Source organism: Elephas maximus, chromosome 19 (genome assembly GCF_024166365.1).
Source record: "Elephas maximus indicus isolate mEleMax1 chromosome 19, mEleMax1 primary haplotype, whole genome shotgun sequence".
Taxonomy (NCBI): domain Eukaryota; kingdom Metazoa; phylum Chordata; class Mammalia; order Proboscidea; family Elephantidae; genus Elephas; species Elephas maximus.
In genome coordinates this window covers 30,483,121-30,499,935 of record NC_064837.1, presented here as the reverse complement: position 1 = coordinate 30,499,935, position 16,815 = coordinate 30,483,121, and the positions used below count along the sequence as shown (strand labels likewise).

General features: G+C 47.9%; 1 protein-coding gene and 1 long non-coding RNA gene across 3 annotated transcripts; one reads left to right on the top strand and one right to left on the bottom strand.

Moving 5' to 3' along the window:
* The first annotated feature begins 1,845 nt into the window (after nucleotides 1–1,845).
* Nucleotides 1,846–14,199, top strand: CCL14 (C-C motif chemokine ligand 14). 2 transcript variants are annotated; one of them, XM_049860772.1, is made up of 3 exons: nucleotides 1,846–2,052; nucleotides 13,037–13,157; nucleotides 13,584–14,199. In XM_049860772.1, the coding sequence occupies exons 1-3, from the start codon at nucleotides 1,977–1,979 to the stop codon at nucleotides 13,729–13,731; spliced, it is 345 nt and encodes a 114-aa protein (XP_049716729.1). In that variant the 5' UTR covers nucleotides 1,846–1,976; the 3' UTR covers nucleotides 13,732–14,199. The 2 variants fall into 2 exon arrangements, with proteins under 2 accessions (XP_049716729.1, XP_049716730.1); XM_049860773.1 differs by lacking the exons at nucleotides 13,037–13,157; nucleotides 13,584–14,199 and adding exons at nucleotides 4,608–4,722; nucleotides 5,153–5,387 and having other exon boundaries at nucleotides 1,877–2,052.
* Nucleotides 2,066–14,994, bottom strand: LOC126062831 (uncharacterized). The gene is made up of 4 exons (XR_007514150.1): nucleotides 14,883–14,994; nucleotides 10,777–10,904; nucleotides 4,282–4,377; nucleotides 2,066–2,109 (listed from the first exon to the last, which is right to left on the bottom strand). It is a non-coding gene; the product is annotated as an uncharacterized LOC126062831 (long non-coding RNA).
* Nucleotides 14,995–16,815: the final 1,821 nt, after the last annotated feature.

Below are 16,815 nucleotides of genomic sequence, written 5' to 3'. Positions count from 1 at the left end.
GACTAGAGGAATCCCAGCGGTCATGGTCCCCAAACCTTCTGTTGGCCCAGGACAGGAACCATTCCCGAAGACTACTCATCAGACATGAAAGGGACTGGACAATGGGTTGGAGAGAGATGCTGACGAAAAGTGAGCTACTTGTATCAGGTGGACACTTGAGACTGTGTTGGCGTCTCCTGTCTGGAGGGGAGATAGGAGGGTAGAGAGGGTTAGAAACTGGCAAAACTGTCTCAAAAGGAGAGACTGGAAGGAGGGAGCAGGCTGACTCATTAGGGGGAGAGTAAGTGGGAGTATGGAGTAAAGTGTATATAAGCTTATATGTGACAGACTGACTTGATTTGTAAACTTTCACTTAAAGCTCAATCAAAATTATTAAAAAAAAAAAAAAAGGTTTACACTCAGAAAGAAACAATGTTTGATGGTTACTAAACCAAAAACCAAAACTCAGTACCGTCGAGTCAATTCCAACTATTAGCGACCCTATAGGACAGAGTAGAACTGCCCCATAGAGTTTCCGAGGAGCACCTGGTGGATTTGAACTGCTAACCCTTTGGTTAGCAGCCGTAGCACTTAACCACTACACCACCAGGGATTCCTTGATGGTTAGTAGGGAGGGAAAAAACACTAACTAGACGATAGATACGTGGTAACTTTGGTGAAGGGTAAGACAGTACAGAATACTGGAGAAGTTAGCACTGCTTGACAAAGGCAAGGTCATGGAAGCTTCATAGACACATCCAAACTCCCTGAGGAAACAAAATACTGGGCTAAGGGCAGGGGACCACAGTCTTAGGGGACACTCAGCTCAAGTGGCATAACATTGTTTATAAAGAAAATGTTCTACATCCAAATGTGGTGAGTGGTGTCTGGGCTCTTAAAAGCTTGTGAGCAGCCATGTAAAATACTCCACTTGTCCCACCCTGTCTGGAGCAAGGGTGGATGAAGAAAATCAAAGGCACAGGAAAAGATTAGTCCAAAGGACTAATGAACCACAACTATCACAGCCTCCACGAGACTGAGTCCAGCACAACTAGATGGTGCCTGGCTACCACCACTGACTACTCTGACAGGGATCACAATAAAGGATCCCAGAGAGAGCTGGAGAAAAATGTAGAACAAAATTATAACTCACAAAAAAAGACCAAACTTACTGGTCTGACAGAGACTAGAGAAACCCCGAGAGTATGGACCACAGACTCCATTTTACCTCAGTACTGAAGTCAATCTTGAGGTTCACCCTTCAGCCAAAAATTAGGCAGGTCAATAAAACAAAACAAGACTAACTGGGCACACCAGGCCAGAGGTAAGGACAAGAAGGCAAGAGGGAACAGGAAAGCTGGTAATGGGGAACCCAAGATCAAGAAGGGGAGAGTGTTCACATGTCGTGGGGTTGACAACCAATGTCACAAAGCAATATGTGTATTAATTGTTTAATGAGAAACTAATTTGCTCTGTAAACCTTCATCTAAAGTACAATAAAAAATAATAATAATAATTTAACAGCCCCTATGGGACCATTCTACTCTGCCCTAGAAGGTCACTATAATTTAACAGAATTTTTAAATGAATCTTAATTGCCTCATTCTGAGGTCTGGAACTGGAATTGGACACAGGACACATCCCAGCCTCTGAAATTGCTCAGTCTGAGACAGTGCCCCCAGCCACCATGCTCGGTCTACATCTAAAAAAAAAAAAAAAAAGAGGGTTTATATCAAAGAAGTTAAATTAATTCCCACTGGGGAGAGAAGGCAGTTTCCTCCCTGAAATCTTGGCTGTCTGTGCTTCCTTCACTCCACCCTCCATAAATGTGCAGGATAGGAAATCGCTGAGGCATCACTGCTTCACTTCCCTTTGAACTCTCAGTTCCCTTATTTAAAAAAAAACTTGCCACAAGAATCATTTCTCAAAACTTTCTCGCCCAGGAGCCTCAGAACCCAGGTCAGCTCTGTTCCTGCTGCGCCTCCCCCCACAGAAGGATGAAGGTGCTCACCGTCACTGTCTCTTTTCTCATCATCGCCTCTACCCTCGGGTCCAAGACTGAGCCCTCATTTGGTGAGTCCAGTGTCTCATCTTCTTCCCATGAGCAGGAAATGAGCAGGAGTGAGGTGCCTGAGGCAAGAGGGGGAGGGGCTCTAGAAGGAGGCCTGTGGTCTGCTTAACCTGGCTTCACCTCACCCTCCCCAAGACCACCACCCTTTCCCTCTAGTCTGTCTCTCCACTTTCTCAATTCATCTCTTTGCGACTAAACAAGAGTGACCACCCCATTTGGGGAACATTACTCCCAAAAGGGAGCTCCGGTAGCGTAGTGATTAAGGGCTCGGCTGCTAGACAAAAGGTTGGCAGTTCAAATCCACCAGCTGCTCCTTGGAAACCCCATGGGGGCAGTTCTACTCTCTCCTATAGAGTCACTATGAGTCGGAATCGACTCCACGGCAACAAGTTTGGTTTTCTGGGGGGGGGGGTTTACCCCTAAGAGACGAGGAGCAGTGTTTGGCACTAGTCTAAAGTGAACGAGAGCATTGAGGAGCCCGGGTGGCACAGTGCTTAAAGCACTAACCGAAAGGTCAGTGATTTGAACCCACCTGCTGCTCTGTGGAAGAAAGAAGTGGCAATCTGCTTCTGTAAAGATTACAGCCTTGGATACCCTATGGGGGCAGTCTACTCTGTCCTATAGAGTCTCTATGAGTCAGGATGACTGAATGGTGACAGGTTTAGTTTTTGTTTTGTTTTCTAAGTGAGTGGGAATCTGGACAGCTTGATTTGTTCTCTGAAAGGCCGTTTGTCAGCTCAGAGAAATGAAGTGGGGAGAGTAAGATCCATGGTCTTGAGGACCAGGGGAGCCCCTATTCCAGCCTTTGGGTGTGAAACTATGCCAGGAATGATGCTGATAACAGGACCAGGCTGTTCCCTTTCCCTCCAAGCATCTGGCACCTGAGTGACCCATGAGATTTTCTTGGCCAAACACTCATGCTTCTGTCCAGGTTGGTTGTGGAGCACACACATGCCCCAGGACTCCACTCTGTAGCCACCATGTGTGTGTGCAGGGCTCCCCTGCAATGCTCCTCCTGCTCCTTCTGTAACTTCAAGTTCAGGGTAACTTTGTTGTCACCCCACTTCCGATCAGAGTCAAGAAACTTCAGAATTGGAAAACCAAAATAAACCAAACTGGCTACCGTCAAGTCACTTTCAAATCATGGCAACCCCACGTGTACACAGTAGCACTGTGCTACTCAGAGTTTTCGATGGCTGTGACCTTTTGGAAATAAATTGCCAGGACTTCTTTCCAAAGCACCTCTGGGTGGGCTCCACCTGCCAACTTTCAGCTAAGTGTCGAGCACTTAACCGTTTGCACCACCCAGGGACTCCTTCAGAATTGGAAAGTAACTGGAAAAAATCGCCTAAACCAGTGATTTTTTAAAACTTTTTAAACCATGGAATCTTCAAGTAAAATCTTATACCGAGGGCCAATATGTAAAATAAAAAAAGGGATTGAGGGGGTGCAATACCCAGGACTCCTCTCTCTCATATGCATCAGTACCTCCAAGACCGTCCCAAAGTGTCTCAGAACCATAGGGAACCCAGCTTAAAAACCACTAGTCCAACCCAACGGCCTCGTTGACAGAGGAGGAAACTGAGAAAAGAGGGGAAGTGAAGTGGTCATGGGGGCAGTGGTGCTTCAGTGGTAGACTTCTCACCTTACATGTGGAAGACCCGGGTTTGATTCCCAGCCAGTGCACCTCATGGGCAGCCACCACCCAAATGTCAGTGAAGGCTTGCGTGTTGCTATGTTGCTGAACAGGTTTCAGCAGATCTTTCAGACTAAGACAGGCTAGGAAGAAAAGCCTGGTGATCTACTTCTGAAAACCAGCCAGTGAAAACCCTATGGATGACAACAGTCCAGTGCATAACCGATCACGGGGATGGGGAAGCATTTCATTTCTTTGTGTGTAGGGTTGCCATGAGTGGGGGGCTGACTCAACGGTGCTAACAACAACAAAGGACTCATGGGCACAAAGCCAGCAAAGGTCAGGCTGGGTTAGAATGGGGGTGTCCTGGCTCCCACAACAGTGTCCTTGGAGTTTGGTGGGGCATCCTTCCCTCTCTGCAGGACGTGGGGCCAATGTGGACACAGACAGGATGGCGGGACTGGGAGGGGCTGGGTCTGCATTCCCAAACGACATGTCTCCTAATCCCGACGATTTCTTCCAAGTATCCCTCCTCTTTGGCACATCTTTCCCCACTAAGTTATGCAGATTACGTGACCTTGGTCAAGTGTTGTACCTTCTCTGCTGCTGCCGCACAGGATGGTGCCCACTCACTGAGAAGCTCTGTGCTTGCTGCTCTTCACTCCCTTGTTGAAAGTCATCAGCCAATCTTCTGGAAGGGGATAAAGAAAGGCAGAGAGGGTGATTGCTGGTGAAGAAGAAGGCAAAAAGGAGCCAGAGGAGGGTATGGAGAGGGAAAAGAAAGGGCTGTCTCCAAGTTCTGGGGGCTCTCTCCTCCTCCCTCCCCTCTTCCACTCCCTCAGGTTTCAGGAGCAGCAAGCAGGCATAGCTTTCTGCCAAGCAGCCCAATCTCAGCTTCCCTCCTGGCTGCTTTCTTCTCAGAAGGACCTTACCACCCCACTGAGTGCTGCTTCACCTACATTACCCGCCGCGTTCCTCGGACCCTAGTGTCTGGTTATTATGAGACCAACAGCCAGTGCACCAAGCCTGGAGTTGTGTAGGTAGTACCCAGACACCTCTCTAGTGGAGAAGGAGTAAGCAGGACCTGGGGAAGGGGGAAACACAGAATGGGGTCTCCCCCAGGGCACCTTCCAGGTGTATCAACACAAGAAGAGATAGCTGAGGGGTAACCTGGGGGTTTTCTGGCCTGGCTGGAGCCTGCAGAGAGCCAGGCAGATGCTGGCCTCATGGATGGAAAAGCATCAGAGGAGGGAAGGAGAAGGCAGGAAAAAACTTCCTGAGAAGATTACAGAGGATGGGGGGCACAGAAACTAGGTGGGTCTTGGCCCCTGAGGAAAGTCTGGCCCTGAGCTGTCTCTAAGAAAGGGAGAAGGTCAGGTGGGACGTTTGGGAGGAAGAAGGACAGGCTCTCTCCTCCCAGCTGCTGACCCATTGGTGTACAATTCTTTCCCCCTCTTTATCCGCAGCTTCATCACCAAAAAGGGCTATGCCTTATGTGCCAACCCCAGTGATGACTGGGTCCAGGACTATATCAAGGGCCTGGAGGAGAACTGAGTGGCCCAGAAGTAGTAGAGAAGGCCACAGCTTAAAGAGAAGAAGCCAAGGCCCTCTTCCCACTCCCAACTCCAAGTCCCAGCCACCCCCTGGGAGCTGCCCTGCCTCGAAATAAAAACCACGCAGGCCCATCCCTGCCTTCATTCATTCCTACTGGATTTGTCCATTGGCAGTTCACTGAGGATATTGGTGAACTCAGCCTGCGCTTCAGCATCAATCCTCATGCTGCAGAAGTTTTTCCGGAGCCTGGTGCAAAAAAGAGGTCAGGGCTGCAATGGGGGTAGTGAGAAGGTGAGCAGAGATGAGGAGAAAGGCTCAATGGAAAGGCCACCTGTCAACTACAGCAATAATAACATAACATTTTCTTAGCACTTTCTACATTCTGAGCACTCAGCTAAGCAGTTTATATGCGTTACCTTATTTAAGCCCCACAACAAGTATGAACACTACGAATTATCATCTGATTTTAGGGATATACCTCCATAAAGTCCTCTTCATAGCAGTCAAATTCCCTTGTTCTTTTTTTCTGTGCTTCTCCCAAGGCTTTAGTTCCCTGCTGTCTAGGATAGGATGATTCATGCACGTATTTTATCCAATTCTGCCTCCTTCGTGTGCACACAGTCCCCCCAAAAAACCCAAACCCAATGCCATGGAGTCGATTCCGACTCATAGCGACCCTGTAGGACAGAGTAGAACTGGCCCATAGAGTTTCCAAGGAGTGCCTGGCGGATTCAAACTGCCGACCTCTTGGTTAGCAGCCATAGCACTTAACCACTATGCCACCAGGGTTTCCGTGCACACAGTAGGTTGTACTATATTGTTTTATTCATCTTTGTATTCCCCACAAGTCCTAGCAGAAACCCTGCCCATACTAAGTTCTCAGAGGATGGATGGATGGACAGATGGATGGATGGGCGGGTGGGCAGGTGGGCAGATGGGCAGATGGATAGATGGATGGGTGGATGAAGGAATGCAATGGAGTAGGTAGGTGGGTGGATGGATGAAAGAATGAAATAAGAAAGGAATCGAGGAGATCTATCTTCCCAGAATAACACCCAGCATCTTCAAAGGTTTTCAAATCCATCTTCAGGAATAAAGGAGGAGGTCCATGTACTCAGAGTAACAGCATGCCCATTGCAGGGACTGTAGTGATGCTACCCTAGCTTAGAGCCTTCCATGGACAAGGGCCAAGAAGGGGCCTGCATACTAAAGGTACAACCAGACGTCCTCAGGCCTCCTCACCTCCACAAACAGAGGGTACCCCAGACATAGACCCTCACTGCCCTCATAAAAACCCACAGCTTCACCACCACTAACTGCCTTGAACCCACCAGGATTAATTACTTTATATGTGCTACTCTATTTATGAGCAGTCACACCAAGGTAAGTGCCATAAGCATCTGCACATTTCCTATTCTGTCCCTGCCTCCCTCTACTCTCAACTCCTGAAGCTTCTGCTATGCTTCTGAGAGTCATAGACCACCATGGCAAATTCCCCTGCATCTTCAGTCTCCTCTCTGAACATTGCCTTCAACCTCTTGCTCAAAGGAAAGCCTGGCTCTCCCCTGAAGGTGCTTCCTTGGCAGCTTTCCCAAGCGCTGACCGCCTTTCCTCCCTCAGCCCTTGCACCCTGGGCTTGGCTTCTCATTGCCACATCCCATTTTACAACAGAGACCTGACTTGTTCTTTTATTCTTAGACACTCAGCTGTTAAAGGGGAGCCAAGCCTGCTGGGACCTTTACAGGGGCCTAGTAGGCTGGGCCACCTGAGTTGCTGTGTGGCTCAGGGGAGCGGTCTTCACTGAGACTGGGAATGGTGAGTGAAGGGAAATTTTCCTGAAGCCAAGGGTTGAAGGATGAAGTAGAGTTGATCAAGCAAAGAATGAGGGAAGGGTATTTTAGGAAGACGGAACAGCATAAGCAAAAAGCATGAAGGGGTAAAAGAGTTGGTGTGTTGGGGAATGGCATGTGGTTTCGTTATGGCTGGGACACAGGGCACACACAGGGCAAGAAGTGGAGAGAAACTGGGTCACTCATGAAGGAAACTGAATACCAGGCAAAGGATTTTGCATTTTAATCTGAATGCAGTAAGAAGTCTTTACTGGTCTTTAACCGATGCAGTAAGCTGGTCAGATCTGGACAGCGGAGTAGTCCTTGACGTTGTGAGGAAAAGGATGGGAGCGAGTAAGCACAGAGCAGGGAGACCAGTTAGGAGCTGTTGCATAATCTTGGCTTACAATTTGAGCTGGAAACTGGGGTGTAGGGGAGAGACAGGCAGTGTCAAAACTCTAGCTCTGTGGAGGGTAGGGGCAGACAAAACCTGCACGTTCCCTCCTCTGTCCCATCTCCCACTCCTCCCCGGCTGGCTCCCAAGGCCCGTCCTCTATGCCCTCTGGAGCTCATGGCCCAACAACAGCAGAATCCCACAGAGACACTTTTTGCCTCGGGTGCGGCCCCAGCTCCTCTTCTGCCCCAATGTGGCACAGTGGGTAAAGGCAAGGGCACTAAAAGTCTTAGGTTTCACAGGGATCTGCCAGCCAACGCTGACCTGCTGGAGTGAATGTTTAGTGGGTCATCACAGTGGTAATCCCTTCCCAAGGTTTGGGAACGTGGAGAGGTGGGGAGGAGAGAGGGACAGGTATGCCAGCCCAGCAATGTTCCATGAAATTCATTCCTCAGGAAATGAGCATGAAAGTGCTCCAGCTCAGGTGTTACGGAAGCAATAGTAGAAATGAACATCTCCCAAGGTTGTTGTAAGGATTTTAAAAAAAAAAGCTGTCACCATTGAGTCAATTCCAACTCATGGTGACCCCATGTGTGTCAGAGTAGAATTGTGCTCCATTGGGTTTTCAATGACTAAATTTTTTGGAAGTAGATGATCAGGCCTTCCTTGTGAGGCACCTCCGGATGGACTAGAACCTCCGAGCTTTTGCTTAGCAGCTGAGCGTGTTTACTGTTTGCACCACCCAGGGGCTGTTGTAAGGACTAAATATTGGTAATTCCAGTTCCTGAGCACCAGCCACTTCCTGTATGCATAGAGTGATGATGAAGGGTCCTGAGCTTTTGCGTTAGACAAGCTGAGGGGTGAGCTCTGACTACACGGCAATCAGCAAATTACCTAAGTATATAAATCATGAAAACTCAGTTTCCTAATTTGTCAAATGACAGTGATATGACCCAGTTGATAGGGTGTTGGTGATGATAAGGGACCTAAAAATTTAACCGAATGCCTAGAATGTAAGCACTTGATAAATTATTATCAAATGAAATGAGTTAATATTTGTAAAGCATTTAGAAATGTACCTGACACAGAGTGAGCACTGTATAAGTGTTTGTTGAATCAATATCGTGATCTCTAATTTTCACAGCAATCCAATAAAACAGACATTATTATCCCCATTTTACAGATGAGGAAAATGGCTCGGAGAGTTTAAGCAATTGTCCAAGGTCACACAGCTGGCAAATGACAAAGCAAGGGTTTGAAGCTGTGTTTGTCTGACTCCTAAACTTGTGATCTTTAAACTCCACCAAAGTCCTGTGAACTGCAAGGCATAAAATTAGCATTGTCATCATGATGATGACAAATACCAATAACTGCTGGTAGGGATCCAAGACAGTGAGAGTTGAGACATCTCCATGCTGAAACTGGATGATAATGAGTCTGAGAGGCCACTTTTAGATATAATCTGCTCTTTTATCATGTTCAGAGAACTGAGTATCTACTGAAATATTAGGAACTATGTACTTCTTTTTTTTTAACTGAATTGCACGTGTAAAAAATGTCAAAATGGCAGTTTTTTGTTTTTTTTGTAGGAACTGCTTTTTATATAGTTTAATACTGATCAGCAATTTTCTAGAAAGAAAGTTTAACTGGCCTAATGAGCAGTTTCACTAGCCACAGGGTCTTCTATTTGTTTACCCATCAAGGGGCTCAAGGTATGTCTAAATTGCTCACCACGATGACCCCCAATGTCTGGGGGGATGGTGAGCAAGAGGCCTCCTGGGATGGGGTCCTGAAGAGAGATAACCCTGTGGAGATGGTCCAGCCAAGAGACAAGCTAGGCCAACTCAATGCCAGAACTAAGTCCAGAGGGGCAGAGGCTAGAACTAGCAGGACACAGAAGCAATTTGTCCCAAGCACGGTGATGGAGCACCCCCTGCTAGTCATTGTTGGCCATAGAGTCAGGATTGGATAACCTGTACAGGCATCCAGGAAGAATCAGCTGACAACCCTAAAACCAGTCAAAAGTCCAATGTCCAAAGAGATAAGAGACCATCAACAAATAAACTAAAGAGGGACCCAAGGAACAGTCACCTTGTTTCTTCATAATCTGACATGAAAGAATGTGAGCTCAGTCAGGTGTCCTCTGATGGTGTGGGGAGACATCCTTCTCAGAAGCCACTAAACCCTATCCTTGCCTCAGCTTGTGCTATCTCTAATTCTGCATTATGTTCAGCCTCCCAAAGATGATCACCTTGAGGACACTGGGACAGCTCAACCCTCCCTCCCAACATAGAGGTGGCAGCAGGGACTTCACCAGGTACCATGATGAAATCAAACAAGTTTGGTTTTCAGTATTACCTAAGCAACATCCTACACACGTGACTGGGCGATTTATTCAACCTCTCTAAGCCTCAGTAGGAGCCCTGGTGGTGTGGTGGCTAAGCGTTAAGGCTGCTAATCAAAAGGTTGGGGGCTTGAATCCACCAGCCACTCCTTGGAAACACTAGGGGCAGTTCTACTCTGTCCTATAGGGTTGCTATGAGTCAGAATCAACTCGATGTCAACAGGTTTGGTTTTTTGGTTTTAAGCCTCAGCAAGGGCCCAAGGTAGCACAAACGGTTTGCACTTGACTTCTAACCTAAAGCTGACAGTTCAAACACACCCAGTGGCACCGCAGAAGAAAAATCTGACAAGCTGCTTCCCTTAAAATTACAGCCAAGAAAACTCAGAGCAGGTCTACACTGTAACACACGGGGTCACCATGAGGGGAATTGACTCGACAGCAGCTAACAACAAGCCTCAGGGGTCTCGTCTGTAATAATAATAGCAATAATCTCTACTCCACGGGACTGTTGTGAGGATTAAATAAGACAGAGTATGCAAAGTGGCTGGCAAACAGCACCCATCCTCCACGCACTCCCTTCCCCTATCCCAGCCCCTGCACCCCACGCATAAATTCACCTCTGAGCCAGGCCCCACCCTCCACAGGCTTGTTTGAGGAGGGCTGTTATTTCCCCTACTCTGCCAGAGAGCTGGGCAGTTGGAGAACAGATGACAAGTGGCAAGGAGGACACCCCCGTTCAGCTCGCCCCTGAAGCTGTCTGACCCCACTGAAAGGGTGAAGGTCTCCGTGGCTGCCTTCCTCCTCCTCTTCCTCACGCTCACCACTATTCCTGCTTTTCACAGCCAGTCAAGTGAGTCCACATGTCCATGTAGGGCAGGCATGACAAAGGGAATGGTGGAACTGGCAATGAGGTGTCACCAAGAGCCCTGTCAGGTGTGTGTCCTCGTCGGCCCCAGGGCCTCTACCCACCTTCCTCCACAGCTGCTGTCCTCATATTCCCGCCTTGAGAGTCACCATATGTAAGGAGAATAGGCTGTGGTCCAGGAGCCTCTGGGTTGAGCAGTTCCAGGGAGCTGGGTCAAGGGTTCCTTCTGAACCTAAGGAGTCCGAAGGATGGAGAGTAGGACTGATCGTTTAGGATGAGCCAAGGAAGTAGCAAAAGAGACAATAATAAATGTATGCCATGAAGTCAAGGGCAAGGCAGGTGCTCTGGGAGAGGAGACAAAACGAGTTTGGGGAAGCAGGCTGAAGTGAGCCATTTGAGACTAAGTTCAGGCAGGAATGGGGAGTCTGAACCTAGACATTCCTTCCTACCGGTGGCTGGTATGGATTGCTGAGACAATCGTGGCAACCAAAAGTAGTCCCATTGGGATGGCCCATTGGGCTATTTGGGGAATTCACGGCCCCTTTCTCCATCCCCCAGCCTAAAATGAAATAAAGTCTATAGTAAAGAGGAAAGAGATTGAGAGATTTTGGAGCCGTGAGAAGAGGAGTGCTTGGGACCTACAGAGAATGGAACTCACATTGCCCACTCCCTACCCCCTGCCTCTATCATCATTTATGAAAGCCTGGTGACTGCGGAGGGACCAAGACATTCAGCCCTTCCACATACCTACCTTAGGCTGCCCCAGCCCTTCTTTTCTTCCCTAAGGCTACCCTTGGCGTGTAGTCTGCCCTGACTCTGCCTAAATAAATGCATGGGAAGCAAGGTCCCATGTTACAAGGTCAAGCCACGGTGTAATCTGCTCATATACTCTCAGGTATGTGGTCTTTGTAAACTTGGCTTTGAGAAGCAGGGATGTAAACATCACTTATGGAGGGACTGTGAGCAGAGGTGCCTCTGGAGGGTGGGAGGGGCAACAATACCCTTTGGGAAAGTCAGTTATGCCATTGCAATGGGTTCAGGGTTCAAGTAAGAGAAAATCACCCACCCAAAGGATGGGTCAGCCAAATAGTGCTCTTCTGATGTCTCAAGTTTGCCACCAGCTGGAAGCAAGGGGTCAGCTACAAAGGGGTTTGCACTCTGTAGGTTTAGGGGTGGGCGAGGTCTCTGGTCTGGCCTCCTGTGTGATATCCCCAACCCATCAGTAGTCAGAAAAGCTCAAGAGTAACACAGCACTAGCAACCAACCAAGTCCACCACCCTGGCAAGAGTCACGGGTAAGGGAAAAAGAGCCATTTCCAGGGGACAAAGAGTGGTCACTACTATCACTTGTGTGCCAGGCTTTGAGTTAAGAGCTTTACTAGCATTTTCTCCATTAATCTTCACCATGATCCTATGATATCAGTATCTTTTTACCCTCATTTAATGGATGAGGAAACTGAAACATAGAGATGAAGGAATCTGCCCATGATTCAAAACATTCAGTCAAGATTCCATCCCAGGCTGTCTGACCCTAAAGCCTAAACACTACACTTTTTCCTCCTAGCCTAACCTTATGCTCCACCTTCTCACACTCTTTCTTGACCTCAGCCTTTCTAAAGGATAAAGCCCAAGCTCCCTGCCATAGCTCAGAAGGTGGGGCGACCTTGCCCTCCCCTCTCTCCAGTGTCATCTCTTCCCCCTCCTTCCTTCTCACCTTGCCTTCCAGCCACCCTCAACTGCTCAGTGCTCCCCAGATGCCTAGCCTCCCCTACATTCAGGCTTTCATACATTCCTTTCTTCCAGATCCTACACCTTTGTCTCTTTAAACCCTTCAAGAATCAACTCCAGTACCACCTGTTTTGGGGCTTCCTCCTCCATCAGCTAGGCTGGGCTAAGGGCCCTTCATCCTGTTTCCATTTAATCTTTTCCATCACAGACCACATTCTATTGTCATTTTTCTTTTCATTTTCTCTTTTCACCTTGATTAATATGTAAGCCCCTCAAGGGCAGTGACTGCATCTTCCTCATATTTTTATCCCCATAGAGCTTGGCAGGTAATATGAGCTCAATGCATGCCTGCTAAAGGAAAAAATGAAAAAACAAAAGAGTGAACCAACTCCCTCCTGTTTCACAGCCAATGTGACTAACCAAGCCATTTGAACTCAGTTCAGGGGCTGACTGTGTATGTGCCCCGGAGGGATTCATCTTTTTCATTTTCTCTATTATCCATCAAACTGTAATCAGTCCCTGCTAACAGATGGCTTTGCTATCAAAGGAGTGGAATACAATTGAGGGAAGATGGAGGTGGGCAGCCTCGAGTTCCCTCTCTGCCTCCCTGGCTCAGCTTTCAATATGATTCCCTCAGAAATCCCTGAAGCAGTGAACCAACAAGTCACCTGCTGCCTGAAGTATCATGAAAAAGTGTTGCCCAGGAGACTGGTGAGGGGATACAGAAAGGCCCTCAGCTGTCACCTGCCAGCGATCATGTAAGCACATCCCTGCAGATATTTCTGTGGAGAGTGATGGGGAGCCTGGGGGCAGGAATGGGATGCCAAGACCGAAAGGTCTTCATGCAAGAAGTGGTGGAGTTGTGGTTAAGGACTTGGTCTTTGAATCTCAGGGGCCTGGGTTTAATTCCTGAGTTTGCCACTTAGAGCTGTATGGCCCAATAAATGGTGGCTATAATGAAGCCTAAGCCTGATGGAGCTAGGCTGAGTGGGCAAGGGGCGGAGAAAGGGGTGATAAGGTCTACAGGCCAAAGAGGGAGGCCTTCTGATGGGACCCAGACAGGGAAGGCCTAGGGAGGCTGTAAACATCATGAGACAAATCCCAGGTGAGCAAGAGGTGGGAGAGTGTGGACTGGACCCCTTATCTTCTCCATGGCCCACGACAGTCTGATTCTGCTTCCACAGCTTCATCACCAAAAGGAACCGAGAGGTCTGCGCCAACCCCAATGACGACTGGGTTCAAGAGTACATCAAGAATCCCAACCTACCTTTGCTGCCCTCCAGGCACTTGGCCTGGGTTAAAATTACTATACCAGGGAAAGGGCAACCCTAGCTCCCCAACTATCCATGATGATCGAGTCTCAGTGGAAGCCCAGGTTTGGGGAAGAAAAGCGTAACCCTAAGAAGACATGGGCAGCCTTGTGGTCTTGGCTAACGCAGTCGCATTCAAAGAAACAGGCCAGTGATCATTACAAAAAAAAAAAAAGTCATTAAAGCTATTTTGAATATTTTCTCAATCTCTGGAGGAAATACCAAAGGCTTTGGAACAGGCAAGGCATACATTCTTAATACAGAGAAAGACATCTTTTGTGTCCTTCTCCCCACTTTGCTTTTAATTCTTACCTCACAACAGTACACCTGCCATTTTAAATAATCCCTGATCAGCTCCCAAACAGCCAGACCATCTCTGGCCCCTGGGTCTTTACCCAATAAAAGCCTCACAGAGTTCTTGGCTTTTCTTTCCAACCGTATCCCTTTTTGATCTATTTCTTTTCCCATTATCCTTTTCTTTTCTGATATAAATCTTGGAGCCTTTCCCTCACTGATTGCCCAGGAAACAATGTAACAGTTTCTTAGCAGGCCAGGGTGGGAATGAGGCTCCAAATATTCATATGTCAATCATTTGTATCCCTGTTGCTGTTTGGTCTTCCTCAGGGTGGCATGGGTACAGAGAGTGCCTAAAACAAAAGGAGAGGTGCAAACCTCCAGCTCCCATACTAAGCCCTAAAGGAAAGGAAAAGGGCATTAGACTAAGTCGAGGTTACTCTTAGTCCAAAACACAAGCATGCAAGAAATGAAACTTCCTTTATTTCCAGCTTGCTGCCTAACTTCCTGCTCCCTTTCTGCTAGGGTGGAAGAAACTTCATCTCAGTTTTTTCAGGGCTTCTCCACATTGCCCTGAGAATTTGGTCAAGGTTGAGGGCAAGACAGTTTACATGGCACCAAGACCAGGCATATACACTCAATCTCCACCCCTCTGTCTCCAGCTCAATAGCAGGCATCCGGCTCAGACAATTTGAAACATTCCCCAAAAATGCTATTATAAAGGCAAAACAAAAATCAGCCACCTTTGCTGGCAGAGGCCAGAGTGAACATAGGGGTGGGACTCAATGGGATCAGAAATTGAGACCTAGAGGCCAGAACAACATCAGAGTGTACTTACTACCCAGGGCAACGGGAAGTTTCAAAGTCCTTAGTCAGTACCTGGATCGAAGTCAGGAAACCAAACGTCAAAGGCAGGAGAGAACTGAAAGAGGAAGCGCTTCAAGAAGCCAGGATCTTGGCAAGCTGCAAGGGAAATGTTGCTGTTCGTCTTTTTTGTCCATCACAGGAATTCGGGGTTGAGATGTCAGTCTGAAAACCAAGATAAATTGAAAGTCTGTGTATACATAGTCAAATGCCGCTCTAGCACAGAACACAAAGTTTGCCAGAAACTCCTAAGAGCTATGCTGTGTCCTTGTTGTTGTTAGAGGCCATCGAATTGGCCCCCAACTTACGGGAACCCCAGGGACAATGGAAGGAAACACTGCCCAGTCCTGTGACATCCCCCTGGTCAGTTGTGGACCAGACCATTGTGATCCATAGGGTTTTCATTGGCTGATATTCAGAAGTAGATTGCCAGGCCTTTCCTCCTAATCCAGCATAGTCTGGAAGCTCTGCTGAAACCTGTTCACCTTCATAGCAACACACAAGCCTCCGTTGAGAGATGTGTGGTGGCTGCACGTGCAGCGCATTGTCTGGGACTTGAATATTGATCTCTGCATGGAAGGTGAGAATTTTACCACTGAACCATTAATGCCCTCTTGTTATTATTGTGGTGTGCCATCGAGTCGATTTCAACTCATAGCCACCCTATATTACGGAATAGAACTGCCCCATAAGGTTTCCTAGGCTGTAATCTTTATGGAGCAGATCACGAGGTCTTTTCTCCCACAGAGCCGCTGGTTGGTTCCAATCACAGACCTTTTGGTTGGCAGCCAAGAGCTTGACCATTGTGCCACCAGGGCTCCTTTAATGCCCCCTTAGCACACAGTAAATTAAATGCTCAATAAAAAAAATAGACAGGCCTTATTATTCCACTATCTAACTTCTCTTTAAGACCATAGGACATCAGGGCAGGAAGGCCTCCTTTTGAAGATAAGGGAACTAAAGCCCAGAGAAGGAAAGTGATTTACCCAAGGCCATACTTCAAGCCCCTGGCAGGGCTGGCACTAGTACTGGGGCCGTGTTTTAAACCGAAGAAAGCTCTCATTTACAGCAGCCTGAGGCTGTAATGATTGGAGCTATCTGACCGAGGAAGCGGCAAATCCAGGGCCTTTTTCCATAAGCTGGCTCCCCGGAGGGCATGACCTCCATTCAACCTGCCTCGGGTTCCTGCCAAGAAGACTTTGAAGAAGCAACAGGGTGAGGCAGAAAAGGGCCCTGAATGTATCCAGATCCAACGTTAATCAATGATGACCTTAACCTCTCTGAAACCAGTTTCCTCATCTGCAAATTGGGGCTAGTCCCTGACAGAGCTGTTGTGATAATCCCCAACCCCTGGCATGGGGTCTGGAACAAGTATAATAAAATGGAAAATGTTTTTGTTCTCTTAGGAGCTAATACAAGAATCCCTCTCAGGAAGGAAAACACCTTTGTTGAAAAATGCTTTGGTGGCCCAGTTAAGTTTCCTAACTTCCCCAGGATGTGGCTACAGATGGGGGTCAAGTCTCCTGAGGAAGGGGCGAAGTGGCTCAGTGAACCGAGAAGAGTTCAGAACCATTTTGCCACTGAGAACCAGAGAGGAGGAGGAGGAAGACAGAGGAGTCGGGAAGTGGCTAGAGACTGTGCACTTAACAGCATGACCACCTCCCCTCCCAGAGCGTCAAAACTTTTAACAGTTACTTTGCACCTGGAACTCATTCACTGTGAGGGGACTGGGGGAAGTGGTGAGTGAGAGAGGCGGGGCCAGCACTCACAGAACCTGGGATCCGAGATTGAGAACTGGGAGGAAGTAAGTCCTTATGGACTCCCAGAAATCTTGGGGGAACGTTGCATTCCCCAGACTGTGGAATTGGGTAAGTGAGAAGAATCCCAGCCAGCTCTCCGGAGCTATAGCAGGAGCTTAGTAAGTGCATACTATAAAGAAGGGGAAAAA

Excerpts from the sequence above, each read along its gene's own strand:
- CCL14 (XM_049860772.1), top strand. The coding sequence starts at position 1,977 with ATGAAGGTGCTCACCGTCACTGTCTCTTTTCTCATCATCGCCTCTACC. Across the intron at positions 2,053-13,036 it reads CAAGACTGAGCCCTCATTTG|AAATCCCTGAAGCAGTGAAC; the intron begins GTGAGTCCAGTG and ends TGATTCCCTCAG. Across the intron at positions 13,158-13,583 it reads TGTCACCTGCCAGCGATCAT|CTTCATCACCAAAAGGAACC; the intron begins GTAAGCACATCC and ends CTGCTTCCACAG.